Source organism: Aquarana catesbeiana, linkage group LG10, assembly GCF_042186555.1.
Source record: "Aquarana catesbeiana isolate 2022-GZ linkage group LG10, ASM4218655v1, whole genome shotgun sequence".
Taxonomy (NCBI): domain Eukaryota; kingdom Metazoa; phylum Chordata; class Amphibia; order Anura; family Ranidae; genus Aquarana; species Aquarana catesbeiana.
The window spans coordinates 206,788,470-206,806,749 of record NC_133333.1 but is presented as its reverse complement, the minus strand read 5'-3'; the positions used below and the strand labels follow the sequence as shown (position 1 = coordinate 206,806,749).

The window sequence follows — 18,280 nt, the reverse complement described above, 5'->3', positions numbered from 1 at the left end:
ACCAAATAAAGGACTTTTATTCAAGAGCATCCGAGTCGCCAGCCCTTTTCTGATTCAAACATGTGGGGCAATAGCTGTCCACATTCACACGCACGCCATATGTTGTGTGCAGGTTGCTTTTACTTTATTTTTGCATCATTTTTTTTAAACATAGGAGATATGTCTCCCCTGCCCTCCACAGCAGCTAATCAAGTACAGATCATGACTAGCTGTTTACCCGAGCACAGCAGCCAAGGAATAAATGAACTAAAACCGGAAAAAGGACAAAATCCTTGTTGCTTCCAGGTTCATTCATTGATGTTCCACCATCTCCTCCAGCTCTCCATCCTGAGTATAGATACTGCAGTCCCAGGCTCCTCTGGGAAACAAGAGAGCCCAGGAACCACTGCAGGTGGTGGCCCTTTAATGCATTATTAAAAAGGCAAGTTCACCTTTTGTACACTTTTTTTTTTTTATTCCAGCTCCCCTATGCACCAATATAGCATTCATGCACTTTTTTTGAAAAAAAATATCAAAGCTTTTCATTAAATCTACAGTCACTTACTTTTCATGTCCAAATCCACGTTTCCAGACGTTTCCATTAGTAATGTCTTCTTCCTGATCAGACTTTAGGTTATGACACAGGAAGGAGTTGACCAGCTGACCTCATTAGCACACACCCTGCATCATCCACCCTCCCATTCCCAGGTGCACGTTTTTTTAAATGAAATGCAATCAGTAATCAAACTTCTCACTAAATACACAATCAGATTGCATAGTGTATGGTAGAGCTGCACGATTCTGGCTAAAATGAGAATCACAATTTTTTCGCTTAGAAAATCACGATTCTCGCAGCGTAATATCTTTCACATTAAAACAAAAAAAAAAAATTGGGCTAACTTTACTGTTTCTTTTTTATTCATTGAAGTGTATTTTTTCCTAAAAAATTGCGTTTGAAAAACAGTGTGACATAAAATATTGCAGCAATTGACATTTTATTCCCTAGGGTCTCTGCTAAAATATATATGTTTGGGGTTCCAAGTAATTTTCTAGCAAAAAATATTAAGAAACAGGTGTCAGAAAAAGATTTAGACTTTAAGGGGTTAAGCTTCCTGCATTTACGCATTGTTTAAAAACTTGTCAGACTGCCCGATTTTCTTCTTTACACACAGAAGTTTCCCTTTGATCTAAGAAGGAAGTTAGTTACAATCTTTCATTTTAAAAACTTGGCAGACTGCCCCGATGTTTTCTTTTGACAGCTGAGTGAGCAGATAAGTCTCTCCACTTGTTATATGAAAGAATCGGCAAACTCTGCAATAGGGATCGTCAGAGGGTTTGAATCGAGATCACGATTTTTTAACGATTAATTGTGCAGCTCTAGTGTATGGCCATGTTTATACACCTAAAATTACTAGTTGCCCTTTCAGTGCCATTAATGGGTAACGGCACACCAAACACAGAAGCAAACACACATTTTGCCATGTGAAAAAATGAGGGGCAAATGCTGCAAAACGCACAGTAAAAAACACACAACCCATAAAACGCCAAAATGTCCCATTAACCACATGTAGTGCAGCCAATTGAAATCAACAGGCTGACCTATGCGTGTCACAGGAAAAACGAGACACAAAATGTGCGCTCCCACATTGCTAGATGTGAATGGGTCCTGAAAGTGAAATTGGTGCGATAACACAAGAACAATGAGGCTCCATTCACATCTGTGCATTTCAGAAATGCGCTGCACCAAAAATCACAGTAAAAAACGCACCAAGCTCCACTCTAAAAAAAAGTTCTGAAGCTTCTTTGGGGCAATTGCTCACTGCTCACTCAGCTGTCAAAAGAAAACATCGGGGCAGTCTGCCAAGTTTTTAAAATGAAAGATTGTAACTAACTTCCTTCTTAGATCAAAGGGAAACTTCTGTGTGTAAAGAAGAAAATCGGGCAGTCTGACAAGTTTTTAAACAATGCGTAAATGCAGGAAGCTTAACCCCTTAAAGTCTAAATCTTTTTCTGACACTTGTTTCTTAATATTTTTTGCTAGAAAATTACTTGGAACCCCAAACATATATATTTTAGCAGAGACCCTAGGGAATAAAATGTCAATTGCTGCAATATTTTATGTCACACTGTATTTGCCCAGCGGTCTTTCAAACGCAATTTTTTAGGAAAAAATACACTTCAATGAATAAAAAAGAAACAGTAAAGTTAGCCCAATTTTTTTTTTTTTTTTTTGTTTTAATGTGAAAGATATTACGCTGTGAGAATCGTGATTTTCTAAGCGAAAAAATTGTGATTCTCATTTTAGCCAGAATCGTGCAGCTCTACCATACACTATGCAATCTGATTGTGTATTTAGTGAGAAGTTTGATTACTGATTGCATTTCATTTAAAAAAACGTGCACCTGGGAATGGGAGGGTGGATGATGCAGGGTGTGTGCTAATGAAGTCAGCTGGTCAACTCCTTCCTGGGTCATAACCTAAAGTCTGATCAGGAAGAAGACATTACTAATGGAAACGTGGATTTAGACAAGAAAAGTTAGCAAAATGTAGATTTAATGGAAAGCTTTGATATTTTTGCAAAAAAAGTACATGAATGCTATATTGGTACATAGGGGAGCTGGAATTTCGAAAAAGTGTAAAAAAGGTGAACTTACCCTTTAAAAGTGTGTGGGTGGCTTTACAGTCACCCAGATGCTGAAAAAAACAATACCAAGTCTCATTGCTGTAGAGCTTGCTTTATTCACTTGAAGAAGTCCCCGGATTATGAGAATATATATATTCTATATCACACACACACATATACACACAGTGGGGAAAATAATTATTTGATCCCCTGCAGATTTTGTAAGTTTGCCCACTTACAAAGAAATGAGGGGTCTATCATTTTTATCATAGGTGTTTTTTTATGATAGAGACAGAATATCAGCCAAAAATCCTGAAATAACACATAATACAAATGTTATAAACTGAGTTGCAGTTCAGTAGGTAAAATAGGCATTTGATACCCAAGCAAAACATGACTTAGTACTTGGTGGAGAAATCCTTGTTGCCAAGTACAGAGGTAAGACGTTTCTTGTAGTTGGTGACCAGGTTTGCACACATCTCAGGAAGGATTTTGGTCCACTCTTCTTTACAGGTCCTCTCTAAATCCTTAACCACTTCAATACCGGGCACTTATACACTTTCCTGCCCAGACCAATTTTCAGCTTTCAGCGCTGTCGCAGTTTGAATGACAATTGCGCGGTCATGCTACACTGTACCCAAACTAAATTTTTATCATTTTGTTCCCACAAATAGAGCTTTCTTTTGGTGGTATTCGATTACCTCTTGGGTTTTTATTTTTTGCTAAACAAATAAAAAAAGACAGAAAATTTGGAAAAAAATAAAAGTTTTGCTTTTGTCTCTGTTAATAAATTTTGTAAAAATAAGTAAGTTTTCTCTTTCACTGATGGGCACTAAGGCGGCACCGATGAGGTGGCACTAATGAGCGGGCACTGGCGATGGGCACTGGTAGGCGGCACTGATATGCATTGATAGGCGGCACTGATGGGCACTCATGGGTGGCACTGGTGGGCACTGATAGGCGACACTGAAAGGCTGCAAAGATGGGTTCTTATGGGTGGCACTGATAGGCGGCACTGGTAGGCTGCAAAGATGGGTTCTTATGGGTGGCACTGATGGGCACTGATACGCGACACTGATAGGCATCCCTGGTGGCACGGGCAGTGGTAGGCATTGTGAGTTGGCATTGATTGGCAGCTGCCTGGGCATTAATTGGCAGCTGCCTGGGCACAGATTAGTATTTCCCTGGAAGTCTAGGGGGCATACCTGGTGGTCCAGTGTGGATGGCTTCCCTGGTGGTCCTGGGTGGGATCCGAGGGGGGGCTGTGCTGATAAACAATCAGCACAGACCCCCCCCGTCAGGAGCGCAGCCGATTGGCTCTCTTCTACTTGCATCTGTCAGACGCGAGTGAGGAAAAGCCGATCACCAGCTCTTCCTATTTACATCGTGATTGGACACGGCTGATCACGTGGTAAAGAGTCTCCGTCAGAGACTCTTTACCTAAATAGGTGTTGCGGGGTGTCGGACTGACACCCCGCAACAACGATCGCCGCGATGTGCGCTCCTGACACCCAGTATTGAAACCACTTTGCCGCCGTCACTCTGCTATATGGCAGGCGGCAAGTGGTTAAGGTTTCGTGGCAACTCAAAGTTTCAGCTCCCTCCATAAATTTTCTATAGGGTCAAGGTCTGGAGACCGGCTAGGCCACTCCATGACCTTAACGTACTTCTTCTGGAGCCACTCCTTTCTCTCCTTGGCTGTTTGTTTTGGGTCATTGTTATGCTGGAAGACCCATCCATGATTCATATTCAGTGTTCTGGCTGAGGAGAGAAGGTTCTCATCCAAGATTTTACAATACACGGCCCTGTCCATTGGCCCCTCAGTGCAGCAAAGTCGGCCTGTACTTTTAGCAGAGAAACAGCCCCAAAGCATAATGTTTCCACCTCTGTGCTTGTCTCTAGGGATGGTATTCTTAGGGTCATAGTCAGCATTTTTCTTCCTCCAAACACGTTGAGTCGAGTTAATGCCAAATAACTAAACTTTGGTCTCATCTGAGCACAGCACCTTCTCCCAATCCTTCTCTGAATCATTTCGATGTTCATTGGCATGACTGTACATGTGCCTTCTTGAGGAGGGGGACTCGCTGTATTTGGAGGAAGAAAAATGCTGACTATGACCCTAAGAATAACATCCATAGAGACAAGCACAGAGGTGGAAACATGATGCTTTGAGGCTGTTTCTGTGCTAAAAGTACAGGCTGACTTTGCTGCATTGAGGGACCAATGGACTGGGCCATGTATTGTAAAATCTTGGATGAAAACCCTTTTCCCTCACCCAGAACACTGAAGATGGATTATGGATGGGTCTTCCAGCATGACAACGACCCAAAACATAACGCCAAGGCAACAAAGGATGAAGCACATTAAGGTCATGGAGTGACCTAGCCAGTCTTCAGGCCTTAATCCTATAGAAAATTTATGGAGGGAGCTGAAACTTCGAGTTGCCAAGAGACAGTCAAGAAACCTTAAAAGAGATGTTATTTTTATGTTTTATTTCCTATTCATACTTACCTAGGTGGATGCAGCATCATACCGATACTGCAACTGTCCCCTGCCGTCTCTGCACTGAAAACTAGAGCCACTGAACACCGCCGATCGCTCAGTTTTCACAGATCCCCGAGAGGAGAGCTGCTGACCGTCAGTCAGCGTCTCTCCCCTCTGCTTCTCCACGCTCATTGGAGCGCTGAGCTGTGAAGGGGCGGGGAGCGGCCGTCTTAGTGACTCGCTGAGACTGCCATCAATCAAGGCAGCTGGCAGATCCAGACTTGGAAGTCGGGATGACTCAGTGCTTCGACCGATGGCAGTGACGTCAGCGGAGAGCGGACTTCAGACCACTCTCTAATGAAAACAAGTCACAGGAGTGCAAAACGAATTGCACTCCTGTGACCCATAGGAGAAGCCCAGTCTAAAAAGCTCAGGCTGGATTTCTCCTTTAAGGATTTAGAGAAGATCTGTAAAGAAGAGTGGACCAAAATCCCTCCTGAGATGTTTGCAAACCTGGTCACCAACTACAAGAAACGTCTTACCTCTGTGCTTACCTACAAGGGTTTCTCCACCTAGTACTAAGGCATGTTTTGATTGGGGATCAAATACCTATTTTACCTACTGAACTGCAAATCAATTTAAAGCATTTGTTTTATGTTTTTTTTTTTTCTGGATTATTGTCTCTATCATTTAAAATACACCTGTGATAAAAGACCCTTCATTTCTTTGTAAGTGGGAAAACTTACAAAATCTGTATATTATATATATATATATATATATATATATATATATATATATATATATATACATACACACACACATACAGCAAGTGGTTAAATGGTTAAATATACAATTGAAATCATTCCGTTATATTGGTTTGATACTTTGATCCATAGAAGATAAATCCTACAAGAAATCCACTGAATGAATAACTTCCCGTGCTCTCTGCCTCTTATTTATCAATTAGCAACATTCCAAGCTCTCTGTAGTCTACAGAACACCTCCCCCATGTTGTGGAAAAGAGGAGAGGGGGACATTCTGTAGTCCTGTCCTAAGGTGACAACACTGCTCATAAACATTACTGAGTGAGCATTGTCACCCTAGGACAGACAGTATGTTGCTGGTAGGATTTCTAGGTGAACATAAAGGGAAAAAAAAGTCCTAAAAAAAAAAAAAAAGAAAACAAATGCAGGCCACCATATGTAAGGACTGGTAAACCACAACAATTTACATTTTTATCCTCAGATGTATATGCGTCTTTATGAAGCCTGGTTTCAGATTTAGCCTGAATGCTGTTGAGGTTCATCCACTTACCTTAGAATATTTAGGCAGACGTTACCCTCTAGATCTATATTTGGATGATATACCATTGTCTCACACTTCACTTTTGGTGGATCGTGAGGGTAGCCCTGTCCCACCTGCAGAGGAGAGACAAAAAAGTGTGACTGTATGAAAGCCAAACCTGTATTTTGCTCACTCACTTATAAAGTAATAGGCAATGAGAGACAAAAATGTATCATTGGACAACAAATACTATCCAAACACTTAGGAGTGGATTTATAAGATTTTTGGATAGCCATTTGCCCAAGTTCACGTGCATTCGTACTGTGCAATAGTGTCAAAAAACAAATGTAAATATGCTGTTTGAATGTAAATTGTTGATTCTAAAACAGAAAATATTGCATCTGGCCACTAGATCGCTTCACGTATTATAGGAAATTCCTGTGAAACTTGGTTCCATCTAGTGGCCAAATAAGGCATTTCTATTTTAAATCAATGACTAACATTTGAACGGCACAGGCTATGGATTTAACTGATTTTCCACCATTCGTAGTAAAAGAACTGTGCATGCGCAAAGCACACTGTGCTTTTAGAATGGCCCGGCGGCGGGGAAAGGAGGAGGGGCAAACTTCCGAGTGATGTTGCCGCGGCAAGATCTCTCGTAAGTGAGGACAGGTACCTGATAAGCGGAGCTTCCACTTTAAGACTCAGTTCCCACTGACTTGATATGTGACTTTGGACAAGTCGCAGTTCATCGATCTCAATGGTACCAATTCCAATCTATGCAATGTAAAGAAGCAGGGACTTGGAAAAAGTACCTGCACTATGTTGCGACTTTCCTGCCAGCGTGTAAAGTTGCACGAAAGCCATTTCGAAATTGTGCAACTTTGGAATTGCACTAGTGGGAACGCAGTCTTATGGGTTAATTATAACAAAATGCGCAGAATCATAACCAGTACCTGCTTCAGGGCAGTGTTGTACTGGTACCAGTGGGTCTGCAGCACCTGATGGGGGTGATGCTTTGCAGACCACTTTCAGGGCAATGTGGTGCAGTACAAAGAGAACCATTCCCACTGTTGTGTGCCAAGACTAAAACTAGGTGAACATTATTCTGATACCTCGGAATAGTATTTCTGTAATTATGTGAAAGAACTCACCTTAAAACTGAAGACAAATTTGCCACCTTTGTAAAAGCCCTTTTAACAAAAAAAAAAAAAGTTATGTCAGCAGCATGAATAAATAATGTGAGAACACAGCATATGTACAGGGAATATGCAGAGAAGAAAATTTAAGAGCATTTAATGCAAAACCTTTACCTTTGGATAGCATAGCAATTTTATTTTATTACAGGTATTTATATAGCACTGACAATTCATGCAGGGCTTAACATAGAGTACATTCACGTCACTCCCTGCCCTCAAGGAGCTTACAATCTAAGGTCTCCATCTCTCATACATATTCAGTATACACATACTAGGGTCAATTCAGACAGAAGCCAACTAACCTACCAGCATGTCTTTGGGGTGTGGAAGGATACCGGAGTAACCAGAGGAAAACCACACAAGCACATACAGGCTCCATGCAGGTAGTCCTGTGGTTGTGATTCAAACTGATGATCCCAGTGCTGCAAGGCAGAAATGCTAACCACTAAGCCACTGTGCATAGTCAATCTGTTTATTTTATTCTTAAAGGGGTTGTAAACCCTTGTGTGTTTTTCTTCTTTTTTTAACCCTTTCATGACTAAGCCTATTTTTGAAATTTGGTGTTTACAAGTTAAAATCCATATTTTTTGCTAGAAAATTACTTAGAGTTCCCAAACATTATATATATTTTTTTAGCAGAGAATCTAGAGAATAAAATGGCGATTGTTGCAATATTTTTTATCACACGGTATTTGTGCAGCGGTGTTTTAAACGCAAATTTTTGGAAAAGGGACACTTTCATGAATTTAAAAAAATCCAAACAGTAAAGTTACCCCAATTTTTTTGTATAATGTGAAAGATGATGTTACGCCGAGTAAATAGATACCAAACATGTCACCCTTTATAATTGCACGCACTCGTGGAATGGCGACAAACTATGGTACCTATGAATTTCCATAGGCGACGCTTTAAATTTTTTTTACGGTTACCAGGTTTGAGTTACAGAGGAGGTCTAGGGTTAGAATTATTGCTCTCGCTCTGACGATCGCGGCGATACCTCACATGTGTGATTTGAACACTGTTTACATATGCGGGCGTGACTTCCATATGCGTTTTCTTCGCTGCGCGAGCTCGCGGGGACAGGGGCACTTAAAAAAAATTTTTTTTTTTTATTTATTTTATTTTTTTACTTTATAAATTGTGTTTTAAAAAAACATTTTTTTTTTTTTTACTTTTATTGCTGTCACAAGGAATGTAAACATCCCTTGTGACAGTAATAGGTGGTGACAGGTACTCTTTATGGAGGGATGGGGGGTCTTAAAGACCCATCCCTCCTTTACACTTCAAAGTATTCAGATCGCCGAAAACGGCGATTCTGAATACTGTGTACTTTTTTAAATTCGGCGCCATTGGCAGCCGAGTAAATGGGAAGTGACGTCATGACGTCGCTTCCGCGTTTACAACGAGAAGGCTGGAACGAAGCCACCCACAGCTTCGTTCCAGCCCGCCCCCAGCCGCCGAAGGCACAGGATCAGACACCGGGCCTCATGATCGCATGGGAGGCCCGCTAACAGCGGCGGGAGGGGGGGGGGATGTCCCCTCCCGCTCCTCCGGTATAACAACCGAGCGGCTTTTAGCCGCATCAGTTGTTATACTCGGGTAGCCGATCGCCCGCTGTAAACAACAGTACCGGGATGATGCCTGCAGCTGCGGGCATCATCCCGGTATAACCCCGGAAAGCCGAGTATGCATATCTGCGTACGGTCAGCGGGAAGGGGTTAAATAACAAATATATCATACTTACCTCCATTGTGCAGTTAGTTTTGCACAGTGTGGCCCCGATCATCCTCTTCTGGGGTCCCCCAACAGCGTTTGCGTCTCCTCCCCGCATAGGTAATCCCCCTAAGAGAAGCACTCTCCCTGGGGGTTACCATGTGGGTGCGCTCCTGAGTCCAGCATTTGTGTCCATAGACACAGAATGCCAGACTCAGCCCCGCCCCTGCACTATAGGATTTGAATGACAGCAGCGGGATCCAATGGCTGCACTGCTATCAATCTATCCAATCAAGAGCCGAGAACCCAGGGGAAAGAGGTAGAGCGAGTCTCTGCCGTGGGAATGAACGGGCTCGGGTGAGTAAAACGGGGGGACTGGGAGGCTGCTCAGTGACAGAAGTTTTTCACCTTAATGTATAGGATGTATTAAAGGTGAAAAACACGAAAGTTTACAACCCTTTTAATCCCCCCCCCCCCCCCACCCCCACCTGTTTTTCTGGGTTGTTCTTGATTCCTATACTGACCTCCCAAGCCAATCCAGTATTGTCTCTTTGCAATCTGCTGCTCAGGGATCACAGTCTGGGTCCAACGCTGCCATCTTGGTTCTCATCAGAAAGCTCCTTCCTCTTCCAGGTTCTGACAGGTGGCTCCTGAAGACATGTGCTGGCTCCGCCCACTGTCAGCTGTATAGTCCATCCTCCTGCAGTTTGCTGGGATGTGTAAATGGGATATCACAGCCAGCTGGAGGAGCAGGGAAATGTTTTCTGCCAGGCAAGAATGGCGGAGCCGAACAAAAAAAAATAAAAAAAGTATACACACACACTGTAACATAAATCTAACAGGGATTCACAATGAGGAGGGGGAGGGAGTCCAAGGCATTAAAGTGGATCTGAAGAAGGTCCCCTTTGTAGCTCGCCATAGATGGATCTAGAATTGTTCAGCTCAGCAAGGGCAGGCCAAAATTATAGGGCTGAAACAACTAATCCGATTAATCGACAACTAATCAATTATGAAATTAATCGATTACTATTTTCATAATCGATTATTCGGCAAGTAACATAATGGGGTTAAAAAACTAAAAATGAGCCCTTTATAGTACAAAAAGAGCAAATAATCACTACTGTAAATATTACTTTTACAGTTCTACAGTAAAAAAAAAAATGAACCCCTTACAGTAGTGATTATCTGCTTTTTTTGTACTTTAAAGGGCTAATTTTTGTTTTTTTAACCCCATTATGTTACTAAACGTAAAAAAGCAAACTGCATAGGTGTGTACTGAGCCTTATGCTGGCCACACCGATCAATTTTCAGACAAGAATATTCAGACGAAAAATCTTTGTACATTCACTGAATGAAAGAATGTTGTTTGAAATTTTAACTTGTTTTTAACATTCTGTTTTTAAAAGGAATGACATTTCTGAACGAAAAACACATACACTGGGCACAATTCCTTCCACTGACACCAACAATGGGGCACAATTCCTTCCACTGACACCAACAATGGGGCACAATTCCTTCCACTGACACCAAACAATGGGGCACAATTCCTTCCACTGACACCAAACAATGGGGCACAATTCCTTCCACTGACACTACTAATGATTAGAAAATCGAACGAACATTCTTAAAATGACATTTTTTTTTGAAGGAAGACATGGTTTGTTTTTTAATAAAAAAATTAGATCTTCTAGTCTGATATTTACCAGATTCACCCTCTAATAGCATATACAGTATATCTCTTCTCTAATAGCATATACAGTATATCTCTTCTCTAATAGCATATACAGTATATCTCTTCTCTGATAGTATATACAGTATCTCTCTTCTCTGATAGTATATACAGTATATCTCTTCTCTGATAGTATATACAGTATATCTCCTCTAATATATACAGTATATCTCTTCTGTCTGTTATTCTCAGAGTGGATTTGATATTTTGCTCCCTAACCATATAGTTGGTTATTTATATTTACCACTGCACAGAGATATTTGAGAATAAATTGCCTTTTTTTTAAACTTTACATAAAAACTAAATTATACACCACACTTTTTTTTTTTTAAGGTTATTAACCGATTAATCGACACAATAATCGGCCAACTAATCGATTATGAAAATAATCGTTAGTTGCAGCCCTACAAAATTACAATTCATCCATGGACGTTCCTGCTCGAGACTCATTCGAACGATCGGCTTCTCTCGAACGGGAATGTTGGTAAATGTAAAAAAACCTTGAGTCTTTACAATTACTTTGACCCTTTATTTTCCTTATCCTCCACATTCGCACATTATGACCTGTATGTGCTGTATTTAGTGCACCCCGTTTAAACTCGTTTTGACCCCAAAAATTGTAGCAAAAAAATGAGATCCCCTTGGGATGTCTACTTTCCAAAAAAGGCAATTTGCGAGGGTTTTCGTACTGTCTTAGTATTTTTATTGTAACAAAAAATAAGGGAAACTTTTTATTTTCCAAAATGTTTGCTCTTTTTCTTTTATATAGTATTTTTTTTTTTTTTTAATGCAGTGGTTATTAAAAAACACTAAAACAAAAAACGATCTCAAAAATTTTAAATAAAATTAATTTGGGTACAGTTCTGCATTCCAGAGTAATTGTCGGTCAAACAATCACAGCACTGAAAACAAAAAAAACATCTTGGTAATAAAGAGGTATTACAGGCTGGTACTCAAGTAGTTAACGTAGAACTTCACTCTCCCAATCAAATGATTATTTTTAATCCTCAGGCTGCTAGAATTAGTACATAGATAGGAAAGCATATCATAATTACTTGTTTTAAACTTTTATTTTTATAATTCTACAGTTACTTCCTGGTTTCCTGCCTAGGCAAATGAGGTCATATATCCCGGGAGTCTTCAGGAGGTGGATTTCTCAGATAAGCACTCTCTCCTGCATATACAATTGAGCTAAGGGCAGGAAGTATATCTACATGTATCACTTGCCCTTACTCAAGATGGCCACGGGCATAAATGGTTGGGGGGGTGTTTTTCAAAGAAATTTCTCACCAAAATAAAAGGATGGAGACATGGCTAGATGGGGGAGTTTGTTGGAATATTAAAACACATATTAAATAGTGTTTGTGGTGCTCAAATGCAGTGAAGATCCCCTTTAAGTTATATTTTTGCTATATTCCATTTTTTTGTTAGTATTTTAAATCTCATTTTACCTTTGTATATTTTTGAGAACACTGTAGTAATAATTTCCATTATGACATCTACTCTGTCAGCTTCAGGAGTCATGCCCCCAGTTAATACACTCTTGGGTCAGGGTGGTCCCCCCCACCCCCGCATCCGTTTTATACTGATAGGAAAACGTTTCTGGCTTACAATCGGAACGCTGCAGGCGAGAAGATGACAATTTCATGTTGTGAATGTTTCATCCTTTGCAGCCGAATGAAAGCTCATTTCTCCTGGCGCTGCCTAATGTTTCTGCAGATAAGGCGAGCTGGCGGGCTGTATGTGGCTCACCGCCGAACACAAACTAAAATTTGCACAACAATAGAAGTAATTCTGCAGCCACCTTTTTCTGGATGGGTACCGGAGAGAAAACATCGAGTTCCTCCATCAGGTCACCATAGTAACACAAGGAACACTCCGCTCTACCTCTGCTGTTCAAGAAACAGACAATCGGCTTCTCTTAAAGGATTAGCGCACGGTCGCTGCAATAACAGGCTGTGCCGCTGCTGGAGGATTCAAAATTAAAGCATGAATATAAAAAGCATTAACCTTGATAAGGCTCGGATCCTGCTCATCGCCTACCAAGCTCGAAACGCATAAAGTCTGGCTTAAAGCCCAACTCCAGAAAAAAGTAAAAATCCTCTTCCCCCGCACTGCAAAGCTTAAATGCTCACTTACATTCAGGAGACTGGAATAAGCTGTTACTTAGCTAAACCTCTGCTTCCTCAGCAGACAGTGTTCCCCCTACATTCCAGCAGTGGACTGGAGTTTTCATGCCCAATGCAGGGCTATGGGCCCTGCATCAGTCTTAATGATTTCAGATGGCACCTGACCGCTGGAGCATAGGGGAAAAACAGCTGCAAGTCATGTAGTGCAGAGGAGCCCACAAGCAGGGGATCAGGTAGTACGCCTTACACATGCAGCAGCCCTTGCTGCCCCCTGAAAACCAATCTGCAGTGGACCTCTTTTCGGAGGCATGTGACAATATGCCGCCTCTTTACTACCCCATAAAACCCACACTACCATGTCACAACTGCATGCATAGCATACATTTGCAGAGTGACCCCATTCATTTAAATGGTTTGCATCAAACAGTGGTGCTGCCCAACAAATGCAACGGGGCAGTAGAAATTTTTTTTTTTTTTTACCACCCCGCTGACCGCAAGTGTTAAAGAGCCCTAAAAGTGCTTTTCCTGATCCCCCTAAACTAGTGGGTGCCAGATGCGGCCTTTTACCAGCCTTTACATGGCCCTTGAGGCATTATTCCTTCCACTGACACCAACAATGGGGCACAATTCCTTCCACTGACGCCAACAATGGGGCACAATTCCTTCCACTGACGCCAACAGTGGGGCACAATTCCTTCCACTGACGCCAACAGTGGGGCACAATTCCTTCCACTGACGCCAACAGTGGGGCACAATTCCTTCCACTGACGCCAACAGTGGGGCACAATTCCTTCCACTGACGCCAACAGTGGGGCACAATTCCTTCCACTGACGCCAACAGTGGGGCACAATTCCTTCCACTGACGCCAACAGTGGGGCACAATTCCTTCCACTGACGCCAACAGTGGGGCACAATTCCTTCCACTGATGCCAACAGTGGTGCACTATTCCTTCAACTGATGCCAACAATGGTGCACTATTCCTTCAACTGACACCAATAGGGCATAATTCCTTGCACTGACAACAAAAAGGGGCACCATTTCTCCCCCCCAATACCAAAGACTGGTCATTGTTTACTCCCACTGGGCACACTGCACGCCCCCCTAAAATCAGAAGAACAGTAAACTGGCCCCTTTAGAAAGTTTGGTGATCCCTGCCCTAGACAAAAATAAGCATTTAACCCTTTCAGTTCAGATGTTGCCCCAGTTCAAGGGAAGGTTTACACTTTCCTCAACGTTTCCCATCATTTGCAATTCAGACTGGAGAACATGCAAATGCTGGGAACGCCACAAATCTGAAATCCAAAAGGAACTTTATTGTTCACAGAGGTCAGAAGAAAAAACAACACTTTTAAAGGAACTGAAACTCCCCATCTTTCAGGGCTTATGCTGGCAGAGACTGGAGGTAATATTGGACAATAAATATCAAAATACAAAACTAAGATATGCTGCTTCAGGTCCCCAATCAGGTGTTTTAATCTTTTACATATTCTCCAAAATTCAGAGGCTCTCAGGTGTCCCCCTGATCCTGAAATAGTTGACTTTGTTCAAATTTCCTGTATTCTAGGTTCAGTGCTCAACCACCATGTCCCCTGTTGAACCTTGGCCATATAGGGAAAAGTTACAAGGTCTCCTTAAAGCCCATCCTGCCAACCTTCTTTGCAGCACCCCCCATGCTTCTGGAATGTCAATTACTATGGTATTTTAGTGCTCAGGTCTGGTGACCATTACACTAGGTCTGAACAGCACCACATGACAAAGAGGCCAACATCCAGGCCCACTGTAAGCTCCAGGAACACCCAACATTGGGTAATTTGTGGCGGCTAAGATGCAGAAAAGAGCAGTGGGGAAGCACTAAGGAGACAAGTCCAATGTGGTCCATGGGTGGGCTTTACAGTGACAGAATTGTTTTAAAGCCAGGATGGTGACAACACCATTTAGAGATGTTACCTGTGTCATCCACACTGGAGACCGACCTTTCTGCGAAGGGTGGCCCCCAGTCTGCTTTCCATTGAAATATTGATGAGCATGACTGCTGAGGCCTTCCTCTAATTTGCCCGAAAATGCCTCGAGCTCCCACAGCCTGAAACATGTAAAGAAGAAATCCCCATGCATTGTAATAAAATAAGCATATAAGGTACATTTGAAAAAAAAAAAAAAAAAACAGTTCAGGGTTAAAGCGAATTGATTGCTGAATAATTTTATTGATTTTTTTTTTTTTTTTTTAAAGGGAAATCTGTACATGGCATGTGTGTAAATTAAGAACGCAAACTTTTTTCTTTTATTTTCAATAGAAACAGGAAGGGTTAGATCCTATGTCAGGTGTGTCTCTCTAGGGAGAATTCCTGCTTACTTCCTGTCTCAGTGACACACAAGAGGTTGCTGGGGGCTGTACTGCCTATTTTTAGTATCCTCCATATATTCTTGCAGAGCGGGGTCTCCAAATGTTCCAAACAAAGGGCTAGTTTACTGTCCTTCAAACTTTAGGGGGGGCAGACTGTGCCCAGTGGAAGTAAACAATGCCCCATCTTTGGTATTAGGGAGAGAAATAATTGTCGTCAGTGGCAGAAATAGACAAACAAAGCACCCCATTATGGGTGTCAGTGGCAGCAATAGCACCTCATCTTTGAGGTCGGTGGCAGGAATATCGCCCCATTGTTTATGTCAGTGGAAGGAATCGTGCCCCATTATTGCTATCAGTGGAAAGAATAACGACTCAAGGGCTTAATAAAGGTAAACAAAGGGCCGCAGTTTGGAGACCACTGCTGTAGAGAATCCACTAAAGGCTGGTGAGGATCCTTAAAGCGGAGTTCCACCCAAAAACGGAACTTCCACTTTAAGTTTCCGTGACCCCCTGACATACCACATTTGGCATATCATTTTTTTTGGGGGGGATGCTGGCGCCGCAGAGAGGAGGGGGAGAGGAGCAGAGTTCTACTTTATTGTCAGCGGCCTTCCTGTGTGAGATCTTGATCCTTAGACACCTACCTCATCAGGACAGATGACTAGCTTGAAATTAAGAAGGTCGTCATGGTCGGAGAACTCTATTTCACACGTCTTCGGCAAGTTCAGCTCATTGATATCTGCAAAACAATCAGCAGTGGCGTCAGTGCAGCAAAATCCATTCCGTTTCTCAGGACAAAGTGGCAAATGTGTTCAAAGTGTCTGAAGATAGATCTCTTCTTGCTGCCCACGACAACCAGACTCCACCGTCCATTCTCCCTCCTGCTGCATCAGAGGGAAATGGAGAATCTGATTGGCCGCTATGGTCAACAAGGACAGGTCTTCCTTTAGGCTCTCAGACAGACCTGCTGCCTTTTTTTTTCTCTCAGGTAGTGACATGAGCAAAACTCTCAAAACTCTCTGGCCTTATAGATTCTGAAAGGTAAATATTCTCACCAAGGTCTGAAATCTGACTAAAGCACACGTGAAATGTACAAACTGACCAACGTTTTGTGATTCGGTTCAGCCTGTTTTGTGATCTGGCTACCCCTGCCCAGGCTGGGACCTCCACAGCGGCAGCTTAGCTTGATCTAGAACACCCCCTCAGCCAGTGAAGGAGCAGCATACTGAGGAGTCATCCTTCTGCTCACTCCTCGTAAGCACATGTGCACTGCAGTAGAGACTGACTGGCTCCTAGCATTGACCCTCCTCATCTATAAGCAATCCAGCCCATCCCTGCCTTTGGCCTCAGTACACAGCTACATAGAATTCTGTAATTATTCATGGGGCTGTAATTATGCATCCGTGGAGGTGGACAGTAGGGGTGTTAAATACAATCGTATAATCGATGCATTGCGATGCAGCCTTAAACGATTTTGCATCAATGCACGGAACGGCTGCATCAACGACGTCATCATGGCATGTCTCAGAGTCCTCCCCTCCCCATGTCTAAACGTGTGTGTGATCACACAGAGCGGGGATCTCCTGCTGTGACACAGGGCTTGGATCTGAAATGCCCAGCTGCCGCTGTAATAAAGTCCCGCCTCCTATGATAGACAGCACACTGATCCAATCCTGGGAAATTGAATCAGTGTGATGTGTATCATAGGGCCAGGAGGCAGGACTTTGTTGACAGCAGCCGCCAGGGAACTCAAATCCAAGCTTCGTGTCACAGTCGGAGATCTCCGCGTTGTGTGATCTGGGCACTGAAGAGCCTGCACTGATGAGGCTGCACTGATGGGTTTTTGATGAACCATGGGCAGTAATCATGATGCATCGTGGAATCGAATCATTGACAGGATAATCGTATCGAATCGTGAGACTAGTGAAGATGTGCACCTCAAGTGGACAGGGGGCAAAAAGTATGTATGCACTGTTTTTTAGAGGTGCTCATCTTCACTGGTCTCACGATTCAATTAGATTACGATCATCTGGTCAAAGATTCGATTTGATTCCGTGATGCATCACGATTACCGACGAGCTCCCACTTCTACTTGGGCCGCCTAGGTGGCCCTTCCTCCCTGCTATTTTCTGGGACATATCACAGGTCCCAAAAGATTGCCCAGCTATGCAGGACAGCTCAGTGAGACATGCACACTCGGCTGTGAAGCTGCAAGCTGTCACAGCCGGATGCTTACAGTACTATTGCCAGCGCCGTGGACAGGCAGGGGAAAGAAGGGAGGGTTTGGGTGGCCACATCGCTGGAATGTGGGACAGGTGAGTGTCTTTTAATAAAGTCAGAAGACACACTTTTTTCTGTAGCTGCTGACTTTAAAAAAAAAAAAAAAAAAAAATTGACCGCAACTCCGCTTTGAATTAAAAATAACCTCACTCCCTTAAAAAGTGCACTAATTCGGTGCACTACAGGGTACAAACATTCACACACACTGCTGCTGGGAGGTCAGGAGGGATTACAATCCACAGCTGACAAACAGCCCTGTGAAGTTCCCTGTACTGTCCCTGTGCTGACCAGTGGCAGCTGGTGCTCAAAAGTTTTTTGGGGGGGGGGGAGCAAACAAACTGAAAAATACTGAACCTCCCCCATTAATTGCAGCCTTAATGTGCCCATCAAATGCAGCCACTTGTGCCCGTCAAACGCAGCCTCACTGGTGCCCGTCAAACGCAGCCACTTATGCCAATCAAATGCAGCCATCACTTCACCAAACCCCCCCACAATGCACGGGCCGCCACTGCTGACA

General features: G+C 42.7%; 1 protein-coding gene across 1 annotated transcript in view; it reads right to left on the bottom strand.

Annotated features, from left to right (window-relative positions):
• UBE2M (ubiquitin conjugating enzyme E2 M) overlaps positions 1-18,280 on the bottom strand; it is a 36,510-nt gene that overhangs the window by 11,066 nt on the left and 7,164 nt on the right. The window contains exons 2-4 of the mRNA XM_073603195.1: positions 16,128-16,222; positions 7,525-7,563; positions 6,401-6,504 (exon numbers count right to left, since the gene is read on the bottom strand). Coding sequence (XP_073459296.1) covers positions 6,401-6,504; positions 7,525-7,563; positions 16,128-16,222 — 238 coding nt within the window. The remainder of the gene's footprint in view (positions 1-6,400; positions 6,505-7,524; positions 7,564-16,127; positions 16,223-18,280) is intronic.